Source organism: Oreochromis niloticus, linkage group LG2, assembly GCF_001858045.2.
Source record: "Oreochromis niloticus isolate F11D_XX linkage group LG2, O_niloticus_UMD_NMBU, whole genome shotgun sequence".
NCBI classification, from domain to species: Eukaryota; Metazoa; Chordata; class Actinopteri; order Cichliformes; family Cichlidae; genus Oreochromis; species Oreochromis niloticus.
Window position 1 is genome coordinate 18,516,531 of NC_031966.2, and position 27,746 is coordinate 18,544,276.

Sequence of the window (27,746 nt, forward strand, 5' to 3'; positions counted from 1 at the left end):
ACATACTGATATAGCTCAATTTTCTTGCATTAAAATAATGTAAAAAAGAAAAATTCCTCAAAACTTGCAGAAGTACTAGTAATATGTATGGAATAAGTCCTAGTAAAACCAGTCAGATTCACTTAAGATATTTATCTATGTTTTTTTTTTTGGCTTATACTTTCTTTAAGTTTTTTGAATAGTTTTATAGGGAAATATTTGCTAACAATGCCTGTATGTATACTTGAAGACAGTTTATGTGCATGTCAGTATTTCCAGATGACAAAACTAAGAAGGAAAGCATAACTAATTTAATTTGTGTCTAAATATACTGTGTACTATTAATAAATATGTATTGTGAAAAACGAAATATGTATTATACTGAAGTGTATAATATAATCACTATGTAAAGAAAAAAAATTACAGACTGTTGTTAATTTTTTTTTACTCTAAATTCATAGCAACAGTAACAACCATAACAACAATATAATTTCTTAGGGTCGTTTTGACATCGTTTTTATTTTTTCAAAATGTTAAGCTGGAGTTTACTTTTTATTTGTTTCTGTGTTAGCTTTAGATTAATTAGTCACTGTTTGAAAATTTTTGTTTGTACTTTTTTTTTAAATTCAGTAATAATTCTGTTTTAGTTAGCCTATTTTTCACAGGTAAACATGGGATGAATAAACCAAAAAAATCATGAATTTCATATCAGGTCAAAAAAATTTTATTTATTTATTTCATTTTGCATTTAAAAAACAAGGTCGGGGGTTGGGTGGGGGTGGTCCGAGTTTTGTGGCTGTGAAGAACTCAACTTCCGGTTTTTCCCAACGCGCTCACGCGCCACCGGAACTACCGGGGTTTAACCGACCAACACACGGTCGTGTCTCCTATTGCTCAACTCAACATCTCTGGAAACTGGACTGCGAGTTCACTTAATTTGAGTCTTTTTACCAGCAAAGAAACAGAGCAGCTCGGCACGTCGAGATGTCGTTGTCTATAGTTCAAGTTAAAAGAAAAACGGAACCCGTGAGCAAACCCGTGGAGGAGAAATGCGCAAAGGAGTACTTCTTCACGGAACTGGACACCACTGCTACATGTCTCATCTGCAAGCAGAAGGTTTTATTCAAGGAGTTCAATATGAAGAGGCACTACGACGCAAAACACGCTGAAAAGTATAACCCATACCAGGGCCAGAAGAGGAAGATGATGTACGATCAACTTCAGAGAGAGTTCAACGGCCTTTCACCGCCGGCTTCCAGCCTAAAAAGAGAGGATGAATTCAAACGCTGTTCTGCAGGTACTTATTAAATTGACCGTTTATTCACCAGTAACCATTGTGAGCTTTTATTTTGAAAGCGAGACTTATGAACCGGCAGTTATCGCGCTGCTAACCGGCGTGCAAAAAGTAAACAGTTTCCAGCTGAAATAACCTCAGAACTGAGCTTTATTTGTATTTATATACAGCTAGGACGATGTTTTTAAATGTACTTTAAAGCCACATAGTTTGCATTTGAATGCTTATAATCGTTTACGACGGCGACTCCTGGTGGCTGAGAATGAAAAGTGAGGCTCTCTGTTGTTGTTAGCCATTGTTTGTAGTTCATTAACATATCCGCTGGCTGCCACCCTGCTCACTCCTGACAAAATCATCAAGGTTTGCAGGTAAACCTAATCAATTTAACACTGCTGTTAGAGAGGATTTCGATTTGACCTCTATTCTACTAGAGACATGCTAACAGGATGCTAAACAGCGGGCCGCGATTCATTAGGGAGGAAACGGTGCTACCTTTGTTAGCAATAGATGTCTTAAAAGCTAAAGTAGAAATAATAATTTCGCTCTCAGTGTTGCATTAATACCCCTTTAATGTTTTTTTTAAATATGTTCCTCAGTCTGCCTTGTGTCACAAGAGGCTAAAAATATCAGGCAAATTAACGTTTACCTAGCGCCAGCTAAGGGACGGTTTTGTTTTTGTTGCCAGGCTAACGTAATTAGCATGTCTGACATTGTGTGCACAGAAACGGAATCATGCTGTCCAAGATTATAATTAACAAAAACTAAACTAAAAACATACAGATGATCACTTTAGGTTTAGTCTTTGCTAAGGAGATGGTTATACACTTGGCTGTGACTGAAATTATAATGCATGATCTAAACTGCCAAAATGTATATCCTATAATACAGTGAGTGAAAAAGACACAAACGTAACACTGAAACCGATAATAGCTAAACTAAACTAAAAAACCCACCCTGGGTACCAAGAACTATATTAAGATTTTTTTTATGTGCATAAATAAATCCACTAACAAAAATATAGGAGGCCAAACTGGAGGTGGCAGAGTGGAAGATTTTGCCATAATTAGAAATTAGTATGTCAGAGGGACATGTGCATAGGAAGGTTAGTGGATATACTGGACAAAGACTGCTGAATGTGGAGCTGCCAGGCAGGAGGATAAGAGGAAGACCACAGAAGATTGATTGATGTAGTACAGGAAGATGCAAGGATACAGTAAGATTGGAAATGGAATCAGCAAAAAGAACAAGATGCATTTAGTTTGTAATTTTTGGAAGACATTGCAGTAGCAGAGTAAAGTGTTAGCTTAAAAATTAATTTTTCAACTATACTCTTTTACATTATACACTGTTACACTGAACCACTTTCTCTCCTTTTTCCATTATTCAGTTTATCAAGCAATAAACGATTTATTATTTTTATTATTATTAGTTGAAACAGTCGCCCCCAGATGCTGAGTTAACAGACTGACCAGTGAGTGAACCGTTTCTATCCAAAAAAACAGGACCCTATAGCTCCTAGACCACCATGACTAGCTATACAAAAACATGAGCCATGATTCAGGCTGAACGTCCTCATGTAAATTTTCTGGCTTGTTTTGATGTTCCTGTTAGAACTGGAAATGCAGGAAATGGCAAAACTGAATTTGAGCCAGCTCTTTGACTATCTGTTGACATAACTTGTGTAACTCACATTGCTCTGCATGGTGGCAATGGTAATATGATAAGATCAACTTTATTGATCCCAAAATTTAGGAAGAAAACGGTAAGAAACCAGTAAGAAAATGGCTTAAATAAAGTAGATTTGGTAAGGAAAATAACATAAAAACTGACCAAATATAGTTGCTTATTAAGTTAAAAATTACACAATGTGAATATTCAATTCAAATCTAAAAATGAACCTTTACTTTGTTTATCTTAATTTAGTTTTTTTTAATGCCACTTAACTTTTATTTTTTAATTGTAGTTCTGTCTTTTTAAATTTAAAAAAAATAAATAAAATTCTTTAAAATTTTTTGTGCATTTCCTTTTATTTAGTACTTTGTGATTGTTGACTCTGTGAAAAATGCTTTGTATATGAATAAATGTTACTTGCTTCACGTTGTTGTGCTTTCACAGGTTTGATTATGATTTGCTTTTTCTCTGTAGACATGCCGAGTCTGAAGCTGATATCTGCGACCGACACACAGTACTCAGCAGCTGTGCTGAAGAACATGAATGAGCAGCGGAGCCACGGATTATTTTGCGATATCACCATCATTATACAGGACAGGAAATTCAGAGCTCACAAAACTATCCTGTCTGCCTCGAGTACGTATTTCCACCAGCTGTTTACCGTGGCTGGGCAAGTGATCGAACTGAACTTCATCAGGCCTGAGATCTTTGAGCAGATTCTCAATTATATTTACAGCTCTAAGATTGTCAGAGTCCGCTCTGACATGCTCGAAGAGCTCATCAATGCCGGGCAGATACTGGGAGTGAAGTTCATTGCAAACTTGGGTTCACCATTATCACAAGTTAAGGGTCTTCCTGGTTTGTCGAAGGAGGCGGAAAGCAAAAGTGACTCATCTACAGAGATGATGCCGATCATAACAGAGTCCTTCTCAATATCTGCGGAGGAGTTCAATCAGGTAAACAAGCCTGCAGATAACGAGGAGGACTCGGACAGCGACGTTCTGTTTGTCTCGAAAACAGATAGTCAAAACAAAGCGGTTGGCTGTAGTGAGGTCATTGATTTGGAGAAAACGGATTCAGAAAATGTGCCGTCAAGCCAAAATGTAGAATCAAATCATGCAGCTTCAGAATGCGTAGACAAAGCTACCAGCCCCTCGAAACCCTTTGCTTCAAATCCTCCCAGCATCAGCTGTCCTAAACCGATTTTAATAGACAGCAGCCCTCTACAGAGCCCAGACAGCAGCTCCAACAACTCGTCTTCCCCTGCCAGAGTTTACTCAGGAAGTGCTCCTACAACACCAGCCAGAACAAGCAGTTTGACCCCAGAGCCATCGAGTGCCTCTCAGCCCTCTGAAAACAGCGACATAATGGGAGTCCACAAGAAGCAAGTGTCTACTTCATCTCAGCAGGGGGACTTCAAAATAAGACTCTCTGATTTATCAGAAAGTTCGACACTTCAAACAAATGTTCCTAAATCTGCTATAACGGGTAAAAAGACAGTGACACTCAGCACAGCCACGGAAATCGACTCTATTTCATCAGGCTGCAAGGTGTATGCCAATATTGGAGAAAATACATATGACATTGTCCCGGTGAAAGAAGATCCAGGCGAAGGAGGCTCCAAAGCCAATAAAGGGAAGAGAGCTTTTATGGCGACACCATTGAAACCCTTTGAAAAAACACCCGTGTCACCCAAGGCAGGACCAAACAAGAAGAGGACCAAAACGGAGCTGGAGGATCACTACGAGCTCATCATGGATGGAAAGACTTTTTACGTTTGCATTGTCTGTAAGCGGCCCTACGTGTGTTTGCCCAGTCTGCGCCGTCACTTCAACACCCATTCGTGGGAAAAGAAGTACCCGTGTCGTTATTGCAACAAGGTGTTTGCCCTGGCCGAGTACAGAACTAAACATGAAATCCACCACACAGGAGAGAGGAGGTACCAGTGCTTGTTGTGCAATGAAATGTTTATAAACTACCAGTTACTCTCCGCTCACTGCAAGCAAGTCCACAATCAGGATCCTTGCGGGAGGAAGGAGAAAGACGACGGCGGCAACAACTTGTACCGCCTGCTTCCGTGTAAAACAGTGCAGATGAAGTCGTACTCGTGGACTACAGATGGGCCAGGGGTCCCAGTAATATCGGAGGACGGCAGCGTGCATCACATAACCTCAGTCGGCGAAGCAATGCACTCGTCCACCCAAAGCAGGATGTTGAACTGGGACGACATTTTCGTTGAGCCCGACGCTCACATGGCGCCTAACAGCCGCGCACAACCGGAGACAACTATGAACACGCCTCCACAGGGTCCAGCAGAGTACTACTAAGCACAGCTGGCACCACTCCTTCTATTATATGTGCCTTTTAGGTGCCCCTCTTTCTCCTCTGTTCCACATCAACAATATTTTTACGCAATTCTTAATAGTTTCAGCTGTACGGTGCGGTCTCATTAGTCTGTCATTTGAAATTAGTGGACTAATACTGTAGTGATAACACAGGCACTAGTTTGCTGGTGGCTCTCAGTTATATGGTGAACGATGTAATGGGACCGTACCTCTCATGTTCCTCTGCTTTTTTTAAAAAAATGGCCATGATCTTTTACATTAAGTGAGCACAGAAATGGAAGTGGTTCAAACATGATAGAAATGAAGAGGTTTTATGAATGAAAAGGCAAAAAAAAAAAAGTAAATTTAAAAAAAAAAAAAAAATCACAATATGAGGTCACTGCTATTCTTGGTTCAAACCTGTGCTGATGCTCTGTATCTGTATTGCCCAGAATATTTCCGCTAAATGAGCTGAAGCACAAATGAAACGTCTGTTTTTGTTTTTTAGTTTTATTTTTTTTAACAGGCTGCATTCCCTTAATCATGAAATGACGTTAAACGGAGGCCTGTTTAATGAAATGGAAATGGGGTTACCTTTTTAAAGTGATGTATGAAGCCTTATTGTGTGTATGTACAGCCAGTTTTGGTTACATTACACATGAAATGATGAATTTTCAGGACCGATCATTCCCGTTTCTATTTTAAATCTAATTCTGTACGAGAGAATGTTGATTATGAATTTAATTATATTTGTATTTTGTCATCCTGGGTATGCAGTTATTTAATTTTTGTAGCACCCTGGAAAAGAAAGTTTCTGTCTGTTAAAGGGGACCTGTTAAGATTTTTGAAAATATACGGTTACAGCAGGGGATGCTCATATTAAACAGGGTCGGTATGTAATCTAAGGATCTCATTCACTCCAGTGGGTCTGTGTCTCACAAGTGGGCCTCTCCCCAGTCTCAACATAGGAGGAGCTTAATCAGCTTGTTTCAGACTAAGGCCCAGTATAAGATATGCGAGTATATAAATAAGGATTATTTTGTATCGGGAGTCATGCAAAGCCGCTGTAGCGTGGAGCTGGAAATGAGCTTAATAGTTCCTCTTTAAATACATTGTTTATTTTTAATTGTATTTCTGTCGTTACTTTGTCACTTCCCTTTATTTAAAATTGCAAAATCTGCCCGGCTTCATATAGAAAGCTAGAGATTTCTCCTACACGTGTGACGATAGGATGGAAATAAACTGAGCTTTATTACAGTCCATAGCTGTAGCACTTAGCTTTCAGGCAGAAAACTCTTTGTTATAACTTTTCCACTCTGTTTTTCACTGTGTCAGAGGGTAGTGATTGGTTAGTACAAGTAGTGCTAACAGGGGAAACTGTACTTTGTCATGTCATCATGCAGGGTTTCTTTTTAATAAACAGATTAACATCAGTACGTGATGTATGGTGTGTTTTTGTGCTGTGCTACACTCCATTTTGGGCTCTTGACAGCAGGTAAACATTTCTTTTAGTTTAAATTGGTCACACTGCCAGTATAGAAACAAAGAACAGCTCCTGTTTATTTCTTGTTTGTGCAATTGCACTTTTCTAGTATGTAGCATGTATTCTACAGTGTTTTATGGACAAATCCTGCAGTTTTCCTCAAAAGGGAACGTATTTACTTGTTTTTTTTTGTACTGAAAGGTTAGGACCTCAGCTGTGTGAGGACTTTGGCTTTGCATTTTTATTCCAACAAAACCAGTGGGGCACATTGAAATTTACCAGTCTTTTTTTTTTTTTTTAAACGGCAATGAAGGTTTTACTTGAGAAAGTAAACCCCATGTTTCATTAGCCTGTAGAACCATCTCTAACAGCAATAACTTGTTTTCGCTGTATGACTTTATCAGTCTCTCACATCGTGGAGGAATTTTGCCCTATTCTTCTTTATTGTTTCTTCACTTCATGGAGGTTTGCACACATTCACGACTCTCTTAAGGTTCCACGACAGCATTGAGGTCTGGACTTTGACTGGGCCATTGCAACGCCTCGATTCTTTTTTAGCCATTCGAATTTGCTGCTGTGCTTGGGATCATTGTCCAGCTGCATTCCACAATTTGGGCTAAACTCTAGCTGTCACACAGATGGCCTTACATTTGACTCTAGAATACCATGCTGTACAGAGAAATTCTTGGTTGATTCAATGACTGCAAGGTGCCCAGGTCCTGTGGCTGTAAGATGAGCTCAAGTCATCACTCCTCCACCATCGGGCTTGACAGCTGTTATAAGGTCCTTGCACTGTCCTGGACTTTTAACATTTAGCATGCTAAATGAGGCCTGTCTGAGATGTAGCTCTTGGGGTTTTTTTGCACTTTCTCTGAATATTGCATGCTCTGACCTTGGGGTAAATTTGCTGGGACATTCGCTCCTGGGAAGATTGTGGTGCTATGGTAACACTCACCTGAATGCTCCAGACCTGCAAAGTGTCAAAACCTCACGTTTTATAAAGGTTCCCAGACTTGCTGGTTATTTGCTACTTACCCTCTTAATTCCTATGGAAGCATTAAGAGTGAGCTTAGTTTTTCAGTTTGTCACACACATTGTAAGAAAATCTTTTGAAGTGTTAACCATGTACAGCTGCTCTAGTTGCGTCAAAGAACTATAAAGGTGGAACCGAGCGTAATGTCTGCTTTAGGAAGCTAAGTTCAGAGCACTGAAAATACAATTTATCAGTATGGGGGACGTGTGTACCAAATTAATAGCAAACCACTCAGCAGTTGTTCACAACGACTGAAACTCACAGTGGCCTAAAAATGAAAAATTACAGGGTGTAATTTTACCCTCTGCAAACCACGAATACATAGTGTAAAACATAGAATACCATAGTGCAAAAGATGTCAAACCTCCAGCATTAGTGTATAAAACAACTGCTGGTTTCCTTTATCACGTCAGAAAATATAAAATTACAGAAGTATGAAGCAGAAAAATCCAAATATCCAGTACTATAATCAGCCACATATGTAGTAGAGTGTTGTTTGATCCCTTTAAGATTTTACATCTTACTCCATGCACCTCAAAATAGGTGAAGTTGTGGCAGAAGTTCCTCTTCTGCTTCTATGACCTACTGGAGAAGTAACCAACACTGATTAGCTAAAAAGGAAACGACACTATGTGAGTTACATAAAACAAATTTTAATGACGTGACGAAGAAGAATGTGCAGTTTAAATTTGGAAAAGCCGTGATCAAAGCTGACAGTGACTGCTTTCTTGGACATTGACGAGGTTTCATATCAGCGAATCCAGCACTGACTGTTCACACTGAGCCTTACAAACTCCTGGGTCATTCCATAGAAAAAGAAAAATCAGAGAAAATGTTTCCTTTGTACTATAAAATGTTCAGATTAACGTACATGAGGGCAGGTCGAAAAACTGGCGCTTTTTAAGTGAATGAAAAATCGGTTTAACGGGTGCTGAGCCACTAAAAACGCAACAAAAAATATATATATATCTACATGAATGTCAGCATATGTCTCATGTGCTTACTGGGGATTTTGTTATGTGGGAAGGCTAACAGAGACTGAAAATGGCATACAGGCATGGAGGTTTATTGGTCACTGTATCTGCAAGCAGTCTGCCCTAGAAGATTAAATTAGATTTTATGAATCTGCCAATTCAGTTATTTTAATTGTGTGTGCACATTTTATAATAATCTATAATCGTTTTAATGTGTATATTAATTGGTTACTGTATGCCACACTTTTCTATCTATAACCATTAACTGCTGAGTGTTTGGTTTTGTGTAAATGAATTAAAGTAGACTTAAACTTGCAAACTGATTGCCATCGACCACAAGCTTTAATAATGGCCGCACTCACATTTGTATTCTTAGATGGTCCTTTTATTTCACTTCTTAAGTACTGGAGCTAACCAGGTGAAATTTCAGCACAGGATCCAAAGCTAAATTTACATTTTTGGTCTGATCTATTTCTCTATAATCAATATACTTAATCAGTATCATGTGATAGCTCCAGTCCAAATTGCACGTGAGGAACAGAAACAAGCGTTGTTGGCACCCTGGATGTTTCTGAGAATTCATTGGAGAAAACCTCAAAAAATGCATTGTGGGTAACTTTTAAATGGTCATATCACTTTGTAGGATTTCAAACAAGTAATAACTTATGAAAGGTTTCATTTGTCCCTCCATTTAGTTATCAGCCTCTAGCCGTGATTCCTTATGTTTGAAAACTGACATCTAGCGTTGTGTAACACTTGTGAATTTGCAGCCTTTGGTAGGTGTCTGATAATTTTAGATTCTGTCTAACATATGGAAATGATCATGCTGGACCTTCTTTGCTTCTTGAAGATGGATTTCAGTTATTTTTCTTTGTCTGCACAACAAACCCTCAGCAGATTCTGTGGATCAGGTTTGACTGATTTTATATGGAATGACCCTTCTGACACAAACGTGCTACTACTGCTACTTGACAAAGAGAGAGACACATATATGATGCTTACCTGCTTTGCTGCTTTTAGTGGAAACACAGTAAATAAGGTTTGGAGTGTAACTGGTATCTGTATATCCTCAACAACTACTGTAGGTACAATAGCTTATTTCTTCATTAATGCTGCTCTGCAAAGTTTGCCACACACTGATCAGGATATTCTTAAACATAATGTGAAGATTTGATAAATAGGAATCTTGGTCTGTTTGTATATGCTAGGCCTAACTGCATATTATACTGCTGCACATACATTATGAGCATGTAATCCCTCCAATACTGCTAACTCTGCCTGTAATAATGCACAGTGACACTATTAACTGCTACAGAAACGAACGCCTGGGCCTACAATTTTTAAGTTTGGAATTATCTAGCTGATTCAGATTTTAAGAAATATGCCAAAGCTTTCACCTAGCTCAACGTCGCCCTTGCACATGTAGCTGTACTCATCCTCCCAGTGAGGACTGGATCTCCATCTTGAGGAAGGAAGCATTTACAGCTTCTGCAAAAGAGAGGTGAACGTAAAGCATGAGATCTGTTGTTTTGTCCTTTTACAGAATACATCTAACACCGGAAGTCTGTTTACGTTGCATAAGGCAGATAGATGTGTAAACAGTCCTGGCTTTGACCAGGTTGTCTCTCTCGATGGGCATGTGCACAAACACACACAGTGCAGGCCAGAAGAGTGTGAGCGGTGCCCGGGGAGACGAACGCTTTCTCCCTCGCCTTGGGCTGAACTCAAAGTTAGTGTGCTCTGTGGCTCTCCTCCCCTTCCTCGCCTCTTTTTCTTCAACACTCTTCTGAAGGATTATGAAGAAAAGTCCAGAGGAACTGTGCAAACACCCGATGATGTTTCAGGTGTTTTCTTTTCTCGCAGCTGTCTTACGGGCTGTATGGTGGGGGCTTCTCATCTGGAAGGTTGTGAGGAGGGGAGTAGCGTGGAGGGATCATTGTAGGCCAGAGGTGGCTGGCTCCAGACTGTGAATCATCTGACAGGCCTGAAGAGTCAGGGAACACATAGGAGCCCTGCGGATAAAGGAAAACATTTATTACAATATATATATGTGCTTCGAGCTATTGTGTGCTGGCATCAAATGCGTGAGGACCATGAGATATTTTATATGGATCCAATTGGTAACCCTAGAAACAATCTTCATTAGATCCTACTAACACAAATTTCCTGATAAAGAGCTTGACTGTTGTCCAAAAATAATTAGAAGCACATCAGCACCAGGAGAACTATAAGAAGTTATAAAGGGACTGACACAGTCAACAACAATACTCAGGTAGGTTCTGGAGTTTAAAAGGCGGTCCAAAAGTGTGCAGGGAAATATCCTCCACACCGTTACAACCTCAGGCATTGTAGCTCAGCCAGTTTCATGTTCTTAGCTGATAGGAGTAGCACCCCGTGCGGTCTTCTGCTGCTGTAGCCCATCTGCTTCAGGTTCAATGCATCCAGAAAATCTCATCTTAATTTGGTGGATTCTTTGTCTGTCCTATCACGCTTCTCAACTGCACCTTTAAAGCAGCTGCATACCTGCAGGTCGTAGGCCGAGTATGGCGGCAGGCAGGGGGCAGTGTTGTAATACGGATTGAGAGACGTGGTGGGCGGGGGAATCTCTGAGGGGACTGGAGCTGTGATGGCCTCTGGTTCAGATGTGCTCTCTGAGGCAGGAGCAGGTGTCTGATGAAGAAACAGAGTGCACTGATGTAACAGTTAGAGAGCTACGATTACAGAGAAGCGGCTACTGATAAATCTGACATGCTCATTCAGTGGACGCACCATGTCTTTGAAGCCTCCCAGCACTGCAGCCGTAATGATGCCCAGGAAGAGGGCCACGATGTTGAGGATCGTAGCCGACCACAAGAGGTGGTAGAGGTGTATGACATCCTGGCAGCTTTTCACATCTGTGTATTCATGGTAGCCTCCCATCAACTCGACACGGCTAGGCCAGTGGGGTAAAACAGAGAGGGTGAAAGCCTATAGTCAAGCCAGAAAAATCACTGACAGTGTTTAGTAGTTTTTAAAGATGCACCTACATCAACAAGACACAGGAAAACAAAACTGGGGTTGATTTATGGTTATAAACATTCAGAGGTTGCCGCTGGAAAGCTGGGAAGGGACACGCACTGATGTTTGGTGACACACAAACATGCAGAGGAAATGACAACCTACAACACATTTCTATGATGTTTTATTAAAAAAAATTAAATAAGACAATGAGTTGATCAATACTGGGCATTAATAGCCTAGAAAAAAGGGACCTACTTCCAAATCATGGATGATTTCTTAAACTTTTTCAAAACATCTTTATTCTGAGGTCCCATAAGAGGATGTTCTCTGAAACAAAGGTTAAAAAAGAAAAGAAACATCCTGGTCTGATACAATCACCGCTGCAGTGCAAATTAAAATGACACAGGAGCGCACATCAAAATATAAACACTGCATAGCGAGAAGGCACAGGTTCTGAGGTCTGTCGGGTGCTCGACCCCCTCGGCATACTCACTTCCCGCAGTTGTAGAGGTCGCAGCAGTAGCAGGTGTTGCTCTTCACTCGCAGGTTACAGGATGTGCCTGCTGTATGACATGGCACCTGAAGTGCAAAAATTAGCTTATGTCTCTTCTCTTTGAGCCTGCATGGATTATTCAGCACCCCAACAATTCAAGCCGATCACACCGACAGACAACATTTAATGGCTCATTGAATATGAGTTAAATGTCTTTCTTACATCATGCTCAGACGCCGTGTCACTGGTGTGATAAGCACAGCGGCCTGCGTACAGAGGCCTGAGGTCCTGCAGAAGAAATAGAGTAAAAGAAAGAAGAACTGATGAATATGAAAATGCTGGAATAGTTTTATTTTGTTCGCCAACTAAAATTAATAATAAAGTTTTATATTAGACCTGCTATGCACATTTCCAGCTCCATGTTGGGAAGTTTAAAAAAGCAAAAAACAAAACAAAAAAACCCCTGATTTATCTAAGGGGCCTCAATTCATATACTCTGTGAAACAAGACTTTTCCATCCATTTAAACCAACTGTGTTCTGATTGGCTGCCTCTTGTAAGCAAAAGATTTGAAAAAGGAGGTGGGCGGGGCGCCTCTGCTTGCAGTCATGTTAAGGACGTCCCATCTCTTTTACATCATACAGCAACAAAGGGTAGAAAAAACTGTCAGAAACTGAGCTTCTACAGCAGTCTTAAGGCTGAGCTCACAGGGATTACATGCACATAAACAGACCATTTTATAAAAAAAAGTTTAATATAACCAGCTACCATTTTAACAGGAGGGATTTTACATAATTCCCTGTCTTACAAGTTTTAAAGCTTTATTTTGTAAAATTTGTCTTCTTTTAGCTGCTTCCTTTAATGATCCCCACAGTAGCTTTGAGTTTATTCTTCTTCAGGTGGGGTTCTAGGTTATTGGTTATAATTTAGTCCTTGAGATTCAGTTAATGTCTATTTTCTATAAGTATTTTGCTTTAGGTGTTTTGTTTTTGTCTCATAGCTTTTATGAGCTTCCCCTGTGTTTCCTGGGTCCTGTTAAGTCTCCCTCAGTGTAGGTGTTGTCATGTTTTGTTACTTCCTGTCTTATTTTGCCAGTCATCTCATGTGCTCCATGTTCCTTTTTCCCCTCTTTAGTTAGATTTTGTTTACCTGAGTCTTGTTATCCCAGCTGTGTCCCCCCTCCCTAAAAACCTCAAGTTTGGATTTAAACCCTCAGTTTTTCTCACTTCCTTTTCACATTCTACTGCATGCTGCTTCTTCCTTTGTTCCATGTTTCCTCTTTGGTCATGAAAGCTTGCACTTTTTTCATTGTTTGGTCTTTTTTTTTTTTGTTTCTGGATAGTGAGTCCCAAATCTGCCTGACAGCATCATCTTGCCTTCATCTCTAGCATCCTCCTCTGTAACACAAACCCTTTGCATGTCCTCCTTCAATACATCCCACAAGGAAGGCTGTGTTAAGATGGATATGTGGTCTAAAATCTTTGCTAAATCAAACATGTGGATCATTTTGTAACATGATGTCGTACTTTAATGGGTTTTTAAAAAAACGTAAAATCGTCAGGATGAATTATCGCTACATGACCAGGCGTCCAAAAGTAATACTGCTTGGGTTAGCTTATTTTATGGCCCTGGGAAATGTATATTTGGTCTGACTTTGTTTTTTACTGGGAAAGAGAAAATACTGGGGTCAAAAATAAATCTACTTTGAAAGTTTGACGAGGACAGCAAAATGTGATCAGGCCGTATTGAGTTTTATGGTTTATTTACATAATTTTTCCCCTGTTCAAGTTATTTTAAAGTTTAAAAAAACAAAAACAATCCTGAATGAATGACAGACGTTTCAGAGGAAACACACTCAGGATACTTAAATATATACCAGGATTATGCTGAAATTATATCTGTAAATCCTCACTACTTTCTGTTCATTTGCCACATTTATATTTAATTACTAACAATTATGTCCCTGCTCATTATTACAGTTTAATAATAAAAATAATAAATCTTACAAATCTATGAAATGACACATTTGTGGAGCACTCTGATCCCGGCGCTTTTACTTGAATCTTCTTAGAAAACAGGAGAAAGTTGCTAGAAGCCACTTCTGGCATGCAGGGTGAGTGATGAGCACCAAATAACTGTTTAGTTTTTTAGTATTTATTCATGATGAATGCTTGGGAGAGTGGAACCTTAGGGAATGTATTTACACTGTAACCCTGTGTTGTTCTTTGACATTCTGGGCATGAACTGAAGACTTCTGTCCGATCTCTGGATCGTAATTGAAGACTCAGCTCCCATCAATCACAAGTGATGATCCTTCAAGTGAATGTCGGGTCAGACAGCTGATGTTTGCTCTCAGGCCAAGTTTGAAGTAGCGGCTGCACGTGCAAATACGGAAAACAGCCAACCAGCCAAGGAGACACACTTGATGACACTGTGTAGCATACTCTGGATCGTTCAGTATACGCTATGATAAAAAGGAGCTTTTATGTATTACCAAATCAATAAGAATAAAACTGACCTTACCCTTCTCTGACGCAACCAAGGGCCTTTTTGAGTAAGCACTTCAGATGAAAATCATTAATATCACAAATAACCCTGACATTCAATCAGCTGTAAAAATCAAGACTGTGCTTTCTCTTTGTTTCCTCAAAGAACACAAAAAATGAACGTGTGGTTTAAAACTACAACCAAAGCAAAAATAGATAAATTTAATAAGCATGCTCCTCAATTAATGCTCCTAAACTCACTTGATTCAACAGTGTGCCTCTTCAGAGTTTAGTGTACCAAACGCTGTTTGAAAGGAAAATGTTCCACTTCACTGACGCCATTAGTGGCGAATGAAAACCTGCTAATGGGAATCTCCCTTTTCACACTGCCCTAACTTATTTCAGCATAATTGTTTTAAGAATGCATTAGTGGTTACTTGTTGTTTTCTGTGCTTTGCATCATGGAGAATAACAGTCTTCTACCACAAAATAAATCATCTTGTGAGACACCCTTCTGTCTCACAAGAAGGGTGTGGCAGCTACCCCAGCCTGAAAAATGTGAGCAGGACGTCGAGGAGAAGGGGATACGTCTAATGTAACCTGGCGCCCATTAAGAAGCCCGTTATTTGTTGTGGAATTAGGGTGATCTAAATTTACAGGATATGTTAAATAAGCTTTTGTGATACTTACAATGTGCCTCGCTGCAAATACTCCATCGACGATGGCACAGCAGAAGGCAGCCACCACTCCAAAGCTGATGAAGACAATGGATGCCACTAACTGTGGAAGAAGATGGCGAAGCACCAGCGTCATGTTTGGGTTTCTATAGAAGGGTAAATCTTAACATAAACATGCATCCTTCTCATGTTCTTTTCCCTCCAGTGGCCTTAAACCAGCTGAAATACACCAATGTTACAGTTGCAGTACATTCATGTATATCAGTGTGCAGAAGTACATTTCAGATCCAGTTAGTGGAAACATCTCTTGCAGTGGAACCCTTTACCCAAACCCATCCACAGAACTCCTCTCTTTTCAGTCTTCAGTGAAACACAGCCAGTATTCGGTTACACATCACCCCACTCCTCTGGAGCCGCCCCACCACAGAGGAGGGAGGGAGTGTGAAGTGACACCACAGAATGAGCAGCCTGAGGAACAGTTTCTACAATCAGATCTGAGTCCAGATTGAAAGGTTGAAGCTCCTTTGACGTTTCAAAAGTGGACGTGGTTGTTCTTGGACATTACTAAATAGCTTTTCATGAGTCAAAGTTCAAACTAATCTCTTGTGTACCTTGTGCAGAAACTCTGAAGTCCCCCCACCCCTCTTTTTTATGCTACCTATTCTCTGATTGGCTGCCCCTCACACACAGAAGGTGGGCGGACCTTCTGTGCTCACACCCAGAGCTGTATCCCTGAGATCACCATTTTAAAGGGATGCCTTCTTTCTTTTATATCATAAAAATCCAATAGTAGAAAAAAAGGGAACTAAATGTTCAGAGCAAACTGAAGCCTGAGCGTTTAGCTCACAGGCACCACTTATGTGACCTCATTATCTATCCCTTTGTTTAATCGACCATTATGTAGAGTACATAAACAGCCTCGTCTCATAGCAGAATGTGAAATACACAGGAAAAAGCAATCAATCTGTTAATGAATATGAAATGTTACATTTTTGTCCACACTCTTCAGAGGGGAACGTGGCAGCCAAAAAAAAGACACGTCTAAGAGTCAAAGTGTATGTTTTTTTATTTGTTATCGTGGCACAGGTGTTCAGATTTTCCTGCATCTCAGGTGATTGCATGGGGGGTATGGTCGCATGTTATTTACCTGCCTCGGCGTACTCAACAGGGAGGCTGGGTTTTTTTCAAACTTTTCTGTTGACCGTCATTTTAGCATGTCATTTCACATCACTTTTAAGTCCTAATCATAAATGGTTTAAGTTAATACATGCGTTAGTTGTTCTGATTGAAAGCAAAGTTTATTGTTTCAGTTTGAAAATAAATACGCAAAACAACTGTGGGACTTGGTGTGGCTCATTAGTGTCGTGTCACAGTACAAAAACCAACTCAGCTCGGCTTTATTTGTGGATGGAAGTCGCAACAACTTGAAACAGGACGGATGAAAAATTGTGTTCAGGAACACAGTAAGAAGGATGGGCAATTTATGTCTCCAGAAACATGGATTAGTAGATCAGCTGTTATCACAAACTGCTATGAGACGGTCTTGTTATATATCAAAAATCACTATGGTATATGTCAGAGAGTAAGAAAAAGGATGATTGTTCAGCTTTAACAATAACATTTTTTATTACAGCAAGTAAAAACAGCACCAAGCACTTTGAGCTCTTCGAGTGTTTCTTGCTCTGTTTTATTTTCCTGCATCGTGGAATAAAACTGGTCACAAATTTTTTTTTTTTCTTTGTGAATGCCTGAGGGTAGTTAGGTTGCTCAAGCTTTCATCTTCCTTGTTTGTAAATTTGTCTTTTTGCATTTTTTGTTTGTTTCTTTTGCTATTTGATGCCTCAAAGCTATGAATCTGGGGGTTATTAGACCTGACAAAACTCAGTTAAAGACAGAAAATTGGTAAAAAGACACATCTAAAAATAATTCTGACCTATATCTTTAAATTGCTGTTTGAGTCCTGTACTTTGAGGTAGTTTGTTATTGCACGTGTACATGTGGACATTGCGTTCTGTTTGGGAATCATCTGATGGTGTTGGGTATCAGTCTCATACTGCAACTATATGTATACGACTCAGGACCATGCCCTTACTAAAGTCTGCTTCTTCACAGCTCATATCACAGCTACTGATTGGAAGGTTTTTTTAATGAACACTTAATGCTTCACATATTTGTTCACCCATTTCTCACTGTGAGTATTACTAATTTGAGCTTTACTTTTTCTACTCAGACATCACTTCACCACCCCGATGAAATGTGTCAGTCAAGCAGTGAAGCTGTTCTATATACTGCAAGTGTCGCTGGAAATTTGACCCATTTTAATATGTCACCACAGACTGTTATTTTTATAATTTTTTAGCAGGTCAGTTCAGTCAGGACAACCATGGTCAAAAGACGACTGTTTTTCCATCTGCAGTTATTTATATTTGACCTCTCTGCCCTTCCCACATGCATACATGGAAAGCGTAAGGCACAGACAAGACCAGGCATCAGTGAAAACAGATACTGTGCTGATTAAAATCAGGCACAGAATAAAAGAACGAGCTGAGGTAGAGGTGCGTTGCAAAGTGGCTGGCAGTGCACAGCAACTGTGGGAAGGTTAAAGCAGCTTAAATAGTGCTCTATATGAGATTTGCCAATTGAATGCATAAAAAGATATCAGCTTAGGCACCAGCTGTTGTGGGCCGGCGATGTCAAGACTGCGGCTGAGTTTGACTTTGTGACCTCCGTGAGCAAACACTATACTCAAATTAAAAGGGTAACCCTACAAACAAAATTTGTTTGGGGCTATGTAGTGGTAGTTATAAGTCTGCTTAACATTTCAAATTCTGTAATACTAATGTGGGAATCTAAGCCTAGAGCCCCTCTCATAGCAGCTGTCTAGGATATACCTTGCCTCTTGCCACATGGGCGACACAATACGCTCGCTAAGTGGTTAAAAAAAATACATCGGATGAGTTACTCTATTTCTTTCAGTTTTAAGTATAAAATATGTTAAATAATTCTAGGATTCTTCAATAACAACTCAGCACAACAACAACTCAGCACAAAGTGGGCCATGTGAAATCAGAATCGGAATACTTTATTAACCCCTGAGGAAATTATGTGGTTACAGTTGCTTCAAGACAGTAAGAAATCACAGAGCGGGGTCAGCGGACGCTGGGGGGCATAGCGCACAGAGGTCGTCACCTTTCTGCAAGGTCAGTCGCTACAGACCTCCAAACTTCACGTGGCCTTCGAAGTGGCTCAAGAACAGCGAGTAGAGAGCTTCATGGAACGGGTTTCATGGCCAAGCAGCTGCATCCAAGCCACACATCACGAACAGCAATGCAAAGCGTCAGATGGGGTGGTGTAAAGCACCTTGCCACTAGACTCTTCACTGCACTAGAGCATTGGAGGTGTGTTCTGGGGTGACGAGTCACACTTTTCTGTCTGGCAACTCGATGGATGAGTCTGGGTTTGGTGTTTGCCAGGACTGCTTGTCTGACTGCACTGTGCCAAGTGTAAGTTTGGTGGAGGGGGGAATATGGTGTGGGGTTGTTTTTCAGGAACTGGGCTCAGCCCCTTAGTTGCAGTGAAAAGACTCTTAATGCTTCAGCACACCAAGACACTTTGGACAATTTCATGCTCTCAACTTTATAGGAACAGTTTGAGGATGGGGCTTGCCTGTTCCAACAGGACTGTGCACCAGTACACAAAGGGTACAAATTTGGTGTTGAAGAACTTGACTGGCCTACACAGTCCTGACCGCAAACACACCTTTGGGATGAATTAATCAGTGTCTGACCTCACAAATGCACTTCTGGATGCTGAAATGCTCCTAAACCTTGAGGAAATCCTTCCCAGAAGAGTTGAAGCTGTTATGGCTGCAAAGGGTGAAATCATATTAAACTCTATGGATGAGGAATGGGACGTCACTCAAGTTCATGCGTGTGAAGGCAGATAAGCAAATGCTTTTGGCAACATACTGCAGCTGAACTCAGTAACCTCTCTCTACGAACCGAGAGGAAGCTTTTCTCCAAGTACCCTTGACAAGACACTGGACCATAAGCAGCTGCTCATGCACCCACCGTGATAGATAAAATACACTGAATAAAAGCAGTGCATGAATGTAGACAACTAATACCAGCGCAGTTACAACGTCACTAACTAGTCACGCTATAAATAATGTCAGCACATGTTCTGTGTAATGAGATTTTATGGTGGTAAACAAGAGTGTGGTGTAATGTGCCAGGGCTCATTCAACACACACGCCTGCTGACTGGAACTCCAGGCATCTAAATGCTGTTGCATGATGGGAAAAAGTGTCACGACACAAACACATTCTTAACTCCAGCTCTGACAGAGCCTGCCCGGCTCCTCCCACCTGCTCCGCTCATCTGAAGTTTCCTTCCCCACATTCCTGCACAGACATCTGTCTTCCTCCACTTACACCCTATTTCTATTTCAGGCTGCGTAACCCCGACCCCGAAATTCAGGATAGTTTGTCCGATACTCAACACATGAAGCTCGTCAGGATGAGTGGGACTGCAGTCACATAATCAAACTGCTTTGTCTGCTGTAGGGTAACTGGGACTAATATTCAGTTTAATATCAGTGATGTAGAGATGAGGTGACACGAAACACTGAAAGAGATCTCAGTGCACAGAGGTAATATAAATCCTCTTACCATCTGCCTCTTGTTCTCTATCAAATGAGCGCCGATAATTCCCAGAAAAGAGCCAAAGCCCAGCTGAAAGGAGAGAAAACAGCTGTTAGGGCATTTATCTAGCTTTGATTTCAGAATCTTGATTGCACAGTGCAAGCACAGCACAAGTCTGATATATCAAGTATTAATAATATTTATCATAATGGTACAATTGTTGTGATTTCTCTTTATCTTATGATGCTCTCTTTGTAAGTAAATTCCAATATGTTTTATTCATTTATCAATCTGACTAATGTGACGAAACCTGCTCCACAGTAACCATTTACGAATGCTAAAAGCCAAGTAGTGTGACGAACAGATTGAAACATATTACCTCATTCAGTGGATAATGACAGTGATGCTAAATAATAAATGTGGGTAATATTTACGGCTCAAGACCTTCGGTGATGAGGTTCATCAGGACTACTGAGTAGTGGAGAGTGTGCTGGAAGCACAGCGACTTCACTTATCATGCAGCCTAAGAGAGAACAGGCCTGCTGGGCCGCGTCTGTCGATAGTACGCGCCGGTGCGAATGTGTACTCACGATGACTCCTGAGTAGTAGCCGCCCACTGTGATGTTCTGTGTCCTGGTAGTCGCTGCCAGGCCGAAGATGAGGATGAGCACAGACACAATGAGCAGCATCACCGTCACAATTATGGATTTCCTCTTTCTTCTCTTAAAGGATCCTAGAAGAAATAAGTAAACATTAACACTAGCACAAGCAGTAAAGAGATTCAGACAATTGCTTCAACTCTCATATGGTCCCACCATAGCATTTCATGCAGGTTCAGGTCTGGACTTTGAATGAGCCATCGTAACACCTTGATTCTTTCTTTTTCAGACGTTCGTTTGTAGATTTGTTGCTGTTCTTGGATCACAGTCCTGTTGCATGACCCGGTGTCAGCCATGCTTTAGATATCAGACTGACGGCTTCACATTTTGACTCTAAAATATTCTGGTATCCAGGGGAGTTCATGGTGGACTCACCAACCCTCCCCCACTGTGCCTGACAGCTGGTATGAGGTGTTTTTGCTGGTATGCTGTGTTTGGGTTTCTTTAGTTTGGCACAGTGGGTTATGGCCAAACACCCTGGTCTCTGTTAGAAGTCTTGTGGTTTGTTCAGATGCAACTTTGCAAACCTAAGCCATGCTTTCGTGTGGCTTAAGGCGAGAAGAGCCTTTCTTACTTTGCTATATTAACTACATTGTACTGTGCTGCATAGCCATTTCTGGAAATGTATATCTTTTTAGTTTATAGCCTACATAGTTTTTTTTCTTCACAGACTAAGAAGTAAAACTACCTGCTCCTGATGTCAGCATCTGAAGAGTATTCAATTTGATCCACAATGGCCATCAGTTCTATTCAAACATAACAATTTGTAACAGTAAATATTCAGTTTCTGAGAAAACGAGGACACAGCTTTCAAGGAGCAACAACTTAACACATTTCTTCATCCATTCTGGCAAAATGACCAGTTTACCCAATGTCAGAGGGATTCATCCCTTTTAGCAGCAATGACTTATTCAGTGACTTAAAAGAAATTTTATAGAATTACCATCTTAACTTGCGGGTTGTCTGTATATTTTTGTGAATCATCAAATAAGCGCTGATAATTCTGAACAGGAAATTTGCAAATGTTTTGAGATAATGGGTGAAAGCAATTGAGAAAAACCACAAAGGGACTCGTGACTGTTCTTTAGTATTCTGCCTCCCTCGCTTTGACCATTAGTGGGCACTTCTGTTGATGTGTCTCTGAGGAAGTGATAAAACCTCAAGTATCTGAAGAGCTGCTGCATGTGTGAACGTTTGAAATATTCACAAGGACCTGACTGAGTTTCAATTTAGCCCAGTTAATGATTAAATTCTTACCTAAAAATGAGGAAAAATTTACTACTATGGTTAAAAAAAATTTTTTCTTAACGTCAACGCCTACAAGTGATATGTTCTGATTCTTGTCTCCACTCACTCCACCCTGCCTGCGGTCTCTTCTTCACCTCTCTCGTGCACTGTCCATTGATTTAGCTGGTTGACCTCAGGTATTTAAACTTGTCACTTTCACTACCCTTACTCTTTGCGGTGTGACTGAAACCCCTGTCTCCTTTTCATTCACACACATCTGTTCTGTCTTGCTTCTACTGGCTTTCATTCCTCTTCTCTCCAGAGCATACCTCCACTTCTCCAGGCTCTCTTCTGCCTGCTCCCTACTCTCACTACAGATCACAATGTCGTCTGAAAACATCATAGTCCATGGAGACTCCTGCATTTCCATCATCACTGCAAACAAGAAGGGGTTCAGAGCCAAGGCCTACTTTGACTCAATCGAAGCACCACCCTCACATACTTCTCTGCGACTCTCTGCACATACTTCGTGCTCATTCTCAGCACGAAGCCATACTGAAGATCAGAATATGCCAGATATTTCTCTGGCATATTCTCACTCTCCAAGATTGATTAGCACATTTCCATCTCTATCCTTAACCACCTGAACCTGCTGCACATTCTTATCAGCTCAAGCGCTCAGCCTAGCCAAATCATTCGTTCCTTCCTTAGTGTTCTGCCTCTCATACACTCACTATAAGCCTTTTCCCATACTCCCATCTACTTTCTTCATCTCCTTGGCTATTCCACTTTTTCTTTTCAAACCTCTTCCTTCAAATACTGTCTTATACTTCCTCATTCCACGATCAAACCTCCAAGTTCTCTTTCATCTGTTTAGAGGATACACCAGACACCTCCTTGGCAGGTTCGCTCGCCACTGAAGCTGTACTTTCTGTCTAAACTCTTGCTTGAACTCTGCACAACATTCTTCCTTCTTCAACCTACACAAATGAAAGTTAAACCTCTAAATGCAAATAAAAAACAGTAACAGGATCCAGTTCACCCAATATGGGCTCAGCCAAAATGGAAAACTGTCCTGTAGTCCGACCAATCAAAATAAAGCTTAGACACTGTATTCGCGGGACTGAAGAGGAGAGGGACCAGCCCACTTATTAGTGATAAGAGTTCAAAAGCTATCATGCGTGAATGTGCCGTCAATGCTGAGCAATATTTACAAATTTCAGAGCAACAAATGACATCTATAAAAACGATTTGCTTTTTTCAGTGAAGGACAGGGCCAAAGCACGTTCTGCATGTATTCCAACAGGGTGCATCAATAAAGAGCTTGAGCACCTGAAGCATTGAAAAGATGACCATAAACTATAAATAATATGTACATCAATGTGCCAAAGATCAGCCTTCAACAGTCAAATACTCTAAGGTGATATTCCTTTAATTTGCTAAAGCCAAATCTCGTCAATGTAAGAATAGGAGAATGGCAGAGAGAGGCAGTGGCTGCTAAGTTAAGATGCAGTCTTCAATATTTACTCTCGTGCATTTGTTTCAGTCTGTGGTTGCGCAAAACCGCTCTTTCTATATCCTCAGTGATTTATTCTGTCGTCATAGCCCATTTTAGATTAAGCCGAGTCACTTCCACACTCTGTTTTATCAATACATGAACATGTCAAGGTCAAGTCTGCTGCTGAATACTGATGCTCCAACCTGGAGATAAACAAGAAAGCACGCTCAGCTTGTGTGACTAAAACATATGGCTACAGTTCATTTCTGTCTCCATGGTGCCTGCGTAAAGAAGGACACGGCCTCTGAGATTAATGAGCCAGAAATACATGTGTGAGTTTGCAGAGCTTAGAGTTAAAATAACAGTTATACTGTGAGAAAACTACTTTTCCAGCAGGCAACAGAAGGAGCGACATGACCATGAGAAACTTGGTGCATGCCATCAGAACAGTTTACCCAGTACAAGATTAACATGTTACCATTCAGCTGGTGCTAGAGTGAGGCCTGGGTTTTGCTGTTGACACATGTTAAAATGGCACAGTTTCAGAAACTAGAAGACGTTACCTTTAAAATTAGAAAACTCAGCATCACAGTTTTTCTGCTTTTTCTCTTTTTGGGGGGAAAAAACCCAAACAGTTTTTAAAGAGACTCTTAAACAGTTTAGAAAAAGGATGCATGGATGGAGTTCCTAAGAGGCTGGAACTCTGAGGGTTTTATTCCTGAATGTAGCTGAAGAAAAAAGAAGAGGATTGCTAAACTACTAAACTGGACTTTAGTTAAAATTACAAACCGGATTCCAAAAAAGTTGGGACACTAAACAAATTGTGAATAAAAACTGAATGCAATGATGTGGAGATGGCAAATGTCAATATTTTATTTGTAATAGAACGTAGATGACAGATCAAAAGTTTAATCTGAGAAAATGTATCATTTTAAAGGAAAAATATGGTGATTCAAAATTTCACGGTGTCAACAAATCCCAAAAAGTTGGGACAAGTAGCAATAAGAGGCTGGAAAAAGTAAATGTGAGCATAACGAAGAGCTGGAAGACCAATTAACACTAATTAGGTTAATTGGCAACATGATTGGGTATAAAAAGAGCTTCTCAGAGTGGCAGTGTCCCTCAGAAGCCAAGATGGGTAGAGGATCACCAATTCCCACAATGTTGCGCAGAAAGATAGTGGAGCAATATCAGAAAGGTGTTACCCAGCGAAAAATTGCAAAAATCATCAACTGTGCATAACATCATCCGAAGATTCAGAGAATCTGGAACAATCTTTGTGCGTAAGGGTCAAGGGCGTAAACCCATACTGGACGCCCGTGATCTCCGGGCCCTTAAACGACACTGCACCACAAACGGGAATGCTACTGTAAAGGAAATCACAGAATGGGCTCAGGAATACTTCCAGAAACCATTGTCAGTGAATACAATCCACCGTGCCATCCGCCGTTGCCAGCTGAAACTCTACAGTGCAAAGAAGAAGCCATTTCTAAGCAAGATCCACAAGCTCAGGCGTTTTCACTGGGCCAGGGATCATGTAAAATGGAGTGTGGCAAAATGGAAGACTGTTCTGTGGTCAGACGAGTCACGATTCGAAGTTCTTTTTGGAAATGTGGGACGCCATGTCATCCGGACCAAAGAGGACAAGGACAACCCAAGTTGTTATCAATGCTCAGTTCAGAAGCCTGCGTCTCTGATGGTATGGGGTTGCATGAGTGCGTGTGGCATGGGCAGCTTGCATGTCTGGAAAGGCACCATCAATGCAGAAAAATATATTCAGGTTCTAGAACAACATATGCTCCCATCCAGACGTCATCTCTTTCAGGGAAGACCCTGCATTTTTCAACAAGATAATGCCAGACCACATTCTGCATCACTCACAACATCATGGCTGCGTAGGAGAAGGATCCGGGTACTGAAATGGCCAGTCTGCAGTCCAGATCTTTCACCTATAGAGAACATTTGGCGCATCATAAAGAGGAAGGTGCGACAAAGAAGGCCCAAGACGATTGAACAGTTAGAGGCCTGTATTAGACACGAATGGGAGAGCATTCCTATTGCTAAACTTGAGAAACTGGTCTCCTCGGTCCCCAGACGTCTGTTGAGTGTTGTAAGAAGAAGGGGAGATGCCACACAGTGGTGAAAATGGCCTTGTCCCAACTTTTTGGGGATTTGTTGACACCATGACATTTTGAATCACCATATTTTTCCCTTAAGGTGATAAATTTTCTCAGTTTCAACTTTTGTTCCGTGATTTATGTTCTATTCTGAATAAAATATTGACATTTGCCATCTCCACATCATTGCATTCAGTTTTTATGCACAATTTGTTTAGTGTCCCAACTTTTTTGGAATCCGGTTTGTAAATGTAAACTGAAGTTTTTGTTTTATTAAACTTTTAACACATTTAAAATCTACTAGGCTGATATTTTTTGTTTCTTGTCAAACTGTGATACTTTTAATTGGATTCATTTGCACAAACACACAGGACACAAAAAGGCTGCGCCAATGATCATATAATTACCATTAAATTTCAATCATTAAATGTTTACAATCGAAAGGATTAAAAATCAATAAAACAAAAAAACAACAACAGATTAATACATAAAGTCAGTCTAACTTTATCTGGCCAGGTTTTGATCTAGCACATTTTTTCTACTGATCATTAGATTGTGGAGGGAAATGTATGGTGGCTACAAAGTACCAAAAGAAATCATCAAGTGAATCACCAGAAGAACAGAAACGGATTTAAAGGTTTGGGTGGGCCACAGAAGATTTTCAAATTAAAAGTGATACATGGTGCTAGTTTTTGAATGGCAGATCTAATATAAATGATTCAAGGTTTATTTAATTTATCTTAAAATTCTGTATAAAACCGCCAGAAGTAACAAGAAAATGGAAAACCTTCTGTTAACTAAGGTTAGCAGCTTAGCCATGAACCAGGAGAAAAGTTTAGGTAGTTTAAGCATACTTAACGTTATTACTGAGGTAGGATTATGACCTTTTTTCTTTTTTTTCTTTTTTTTTTACTTATGTAGTCTCATTTCAAACTTTAAATGCTTGTTTTTGTTTTAAATAAATGTTTCATAAACTCTTCACTTTTCTATTTATTTCTGATCAAATGTCTTTGAGTAAGGTGCCACTTTATTAAACAATGTCCTAGAAACGCCCCTGCCCAACTTCCCTTACAGGGATTTAAAAACAAAACAAACAAACAAACTCCAAAGCAAACTTCTATTGTTTGAATAATCAACGGTGTGCTGCCATCTGATGGGAATTACCCCCTCTGCCAAATATATTCCCCGATTTTTTTTCTCGCGGTATTTGATCGTTTAATCGATTTATTTTTCATGGCAGCTGCCCGGCATCCGGCTGAAAAGAAAGAAAGAAGAACAAGAAGAAGAAATGGGTGTGCGGCAGCCAGCAGCCAGCAGAGCCAAACCTCCAAGCTGCTCTGGTTACTCAGCGCCGCCGCACCTGCAGTGACGCGCTGCGGCCTGGCAGAGAAAAAAATAGTCTGCCCGGTGATGCAACGAGTGTTTCAGGCTGCTTTTAAAAGACATAAGAGAAAATCATAAAAAGATTTCATTTCTTTCATCCGATGTAAATAACAGGTGTGGACGAGCATTTTAAGGCTCACCTGGGTGTTATGGGAGAGGTAAAAGACGCATGAGAAAATCCCCGCAGTGTAAGTCAGTTTAACGGGTTTTAATTGACAGAAAAACCTGCTGCAGACACGCCGCTGACCTTGCTCGCACACCTACCAATGCTCGTTTCTGAGAGGGTCAGCCCGCTGGATTGGAGGCTCTGAGGAGCGGGCATGCTGGCTGGAGGACGTTTTACCGAAGTCCAATCCTCTTCCAAATAAAAATAAATAAATATATATATATATTAAACAATCACGACTCAGTGCTGGGTGATATAAATCTGAGGGCTAACGGTGGACGAACTGCGGCATTCTCTGACGAGCTGTCCTCCGTCCCGCTGAAGCCCGGGCCCGTCTCATTTACATCCCCGCGGCTGCGGAGACCTCGCTCGGCGTCCGTCCTCTCGCCGTGTCGGTGTCGGACAGCAGGTCGCTGTGCTGCTGCTGGTTGTATGTGCGCATGTCACACACACACACACACACACACACACACACCGAAAAGCAGCTACTCTGGAAGCCGTTACTATTCGCTACTTTGCGTTACCCTCGCAAAGGTGTTAGCGGTGGATCTGTTTTGCAGCTGCTGCTAGTTTATTTGCTGAAATATATAAACTGATATCAAGAGGAGCAAGTACAAGCCTCAGGGCAACTTAAATTAAAA

The 27,746-nt window shown here is 40.6% G+C and overlaps 2 protein-coding genes across 7 annotated transcripts; one reads left to right on the plus strand and one right to left on the minus strand.

Moving 5' to 3' along the window:
• Window positions 1-764: 764 nt before the first annotated feature.
• On the plus strand, window positions 765-6,701 carry zbtb33 (zinc finger and BTB domain containing 33). 3 transcript variants are annotated; one of them, XM_005467399.4, is made up of 2 exons: window positions 765-1,276; window positions 3,419-6,701. In XM_005467399.4, the coding sequence occupies exons 1-2, from the start codon at window positions 964-966 to the stop codon at window positions 5,269-5,271; spliced, it is 2,166 nt and encodes a 721-aa protein (XP_005467456.1). In that variant the 5' UTR covers window positions 765-963; the 3' UTR covers window positions 5,272-6,701. The 3 variants fall into 3 exon arrangements, with proteins under 3 accessions (XP_005467456.1, XP_005467458.1, XP_005467457.1); XM_005467401.3 differs by lacking the exon at window positions 765-1,276 and adding an exon at window positions 1,352-1,641; XM_005467400.4 differs by lacking the exon at window positions 765-1,276 and adding an exon at window positions 1,352-1,542.
• Window positions 6,702-8,417: 1,716 nt separating this feature from the next.
• On the minus strand, window positions 8,418-27,556 carry tmem255a (transmembrane protein 255A). Of its 4 annotated transcripts, XM_005467403.4 has the most exons (11): window positions 27,390-27,555; window positions 27,204-27,296; window positions 20,646-20,788; window positions 20,083-20,145; window positions 15,427-15,516; window positions 12,474-12,539; window positions 12,252-12,337; window positions 12,014-12,085; window positions 11,528-11,696; window positions 11,282-11,428; window positions 8,418-10,770 (listed from the first exon to the last, which is right to left on the minus strand). In XM_005467403.4, exons 2-11 carry the CDS (start codon window positions 27,259-27,261, stop codon window positions 10,627-10,629), a joined length of 1,038 nt encoding a protein of 345 aa, XP_005467460.1. In that variant the 5' UTR covers window positions 27,262-27,296; window positions 27,390-27,555; the 3' UTR covers window positions 8,418-10,626. The 4 variants fall into 4 exon arrangements, with proteins under 4 accessions (XP_005467460.1, XP_005467461.1, XP_005467459.1 ...); XM_005467404.4 differs by having other exon boundaries at window positions 11,528-11,690; window positions 27,204-27,556; XM_005467402.4 differs by having other exon boundaries at window positions 27,204-27,555.
• Between the last annotated feature and the right edge of the window lie 190 nt (window positions 27,557-27,746).

Bases quoted from the DNA above. Each gene is read 5' to 3' on its own strand.
- zbtb33 (XM_005467399.4), top strand. From the start codon at position 964: ATGTCGTTGTCTATAGTTCAAGTTAAAAGAAAAACGGAACCCGTGAGC. The intron at 1,277-3,418 runs GTACTTATTAAA...TTTTCTCTGTAG, and splicing joins ATTCAAACGCTGTTCTGCAG to ACATGCCGAGTCTGAAGCTG.
- tmem255a (XM_005467403.4), bottom strand. From the start codon at position 27,261: ATGCCCGCTCCTCAGAGCCTCCAATCCAGCGGGCTGACCCTCTCAGAA. The intron at 12,338-12,473 runs GTAAGAAAGACA...TTTGCACTTCAG, and splicing joins ACACGGCGTCTGAGCATGAT to GTGCCATGTCATACAGCAGG. The intron at 11,429-11,527 runs GTGCGTCCACTG...TTTCTTCATCAG, and splicing joins TGGGAGGCTTCAAAGACATG to ACACCTGCTCCTGCCTCAGA.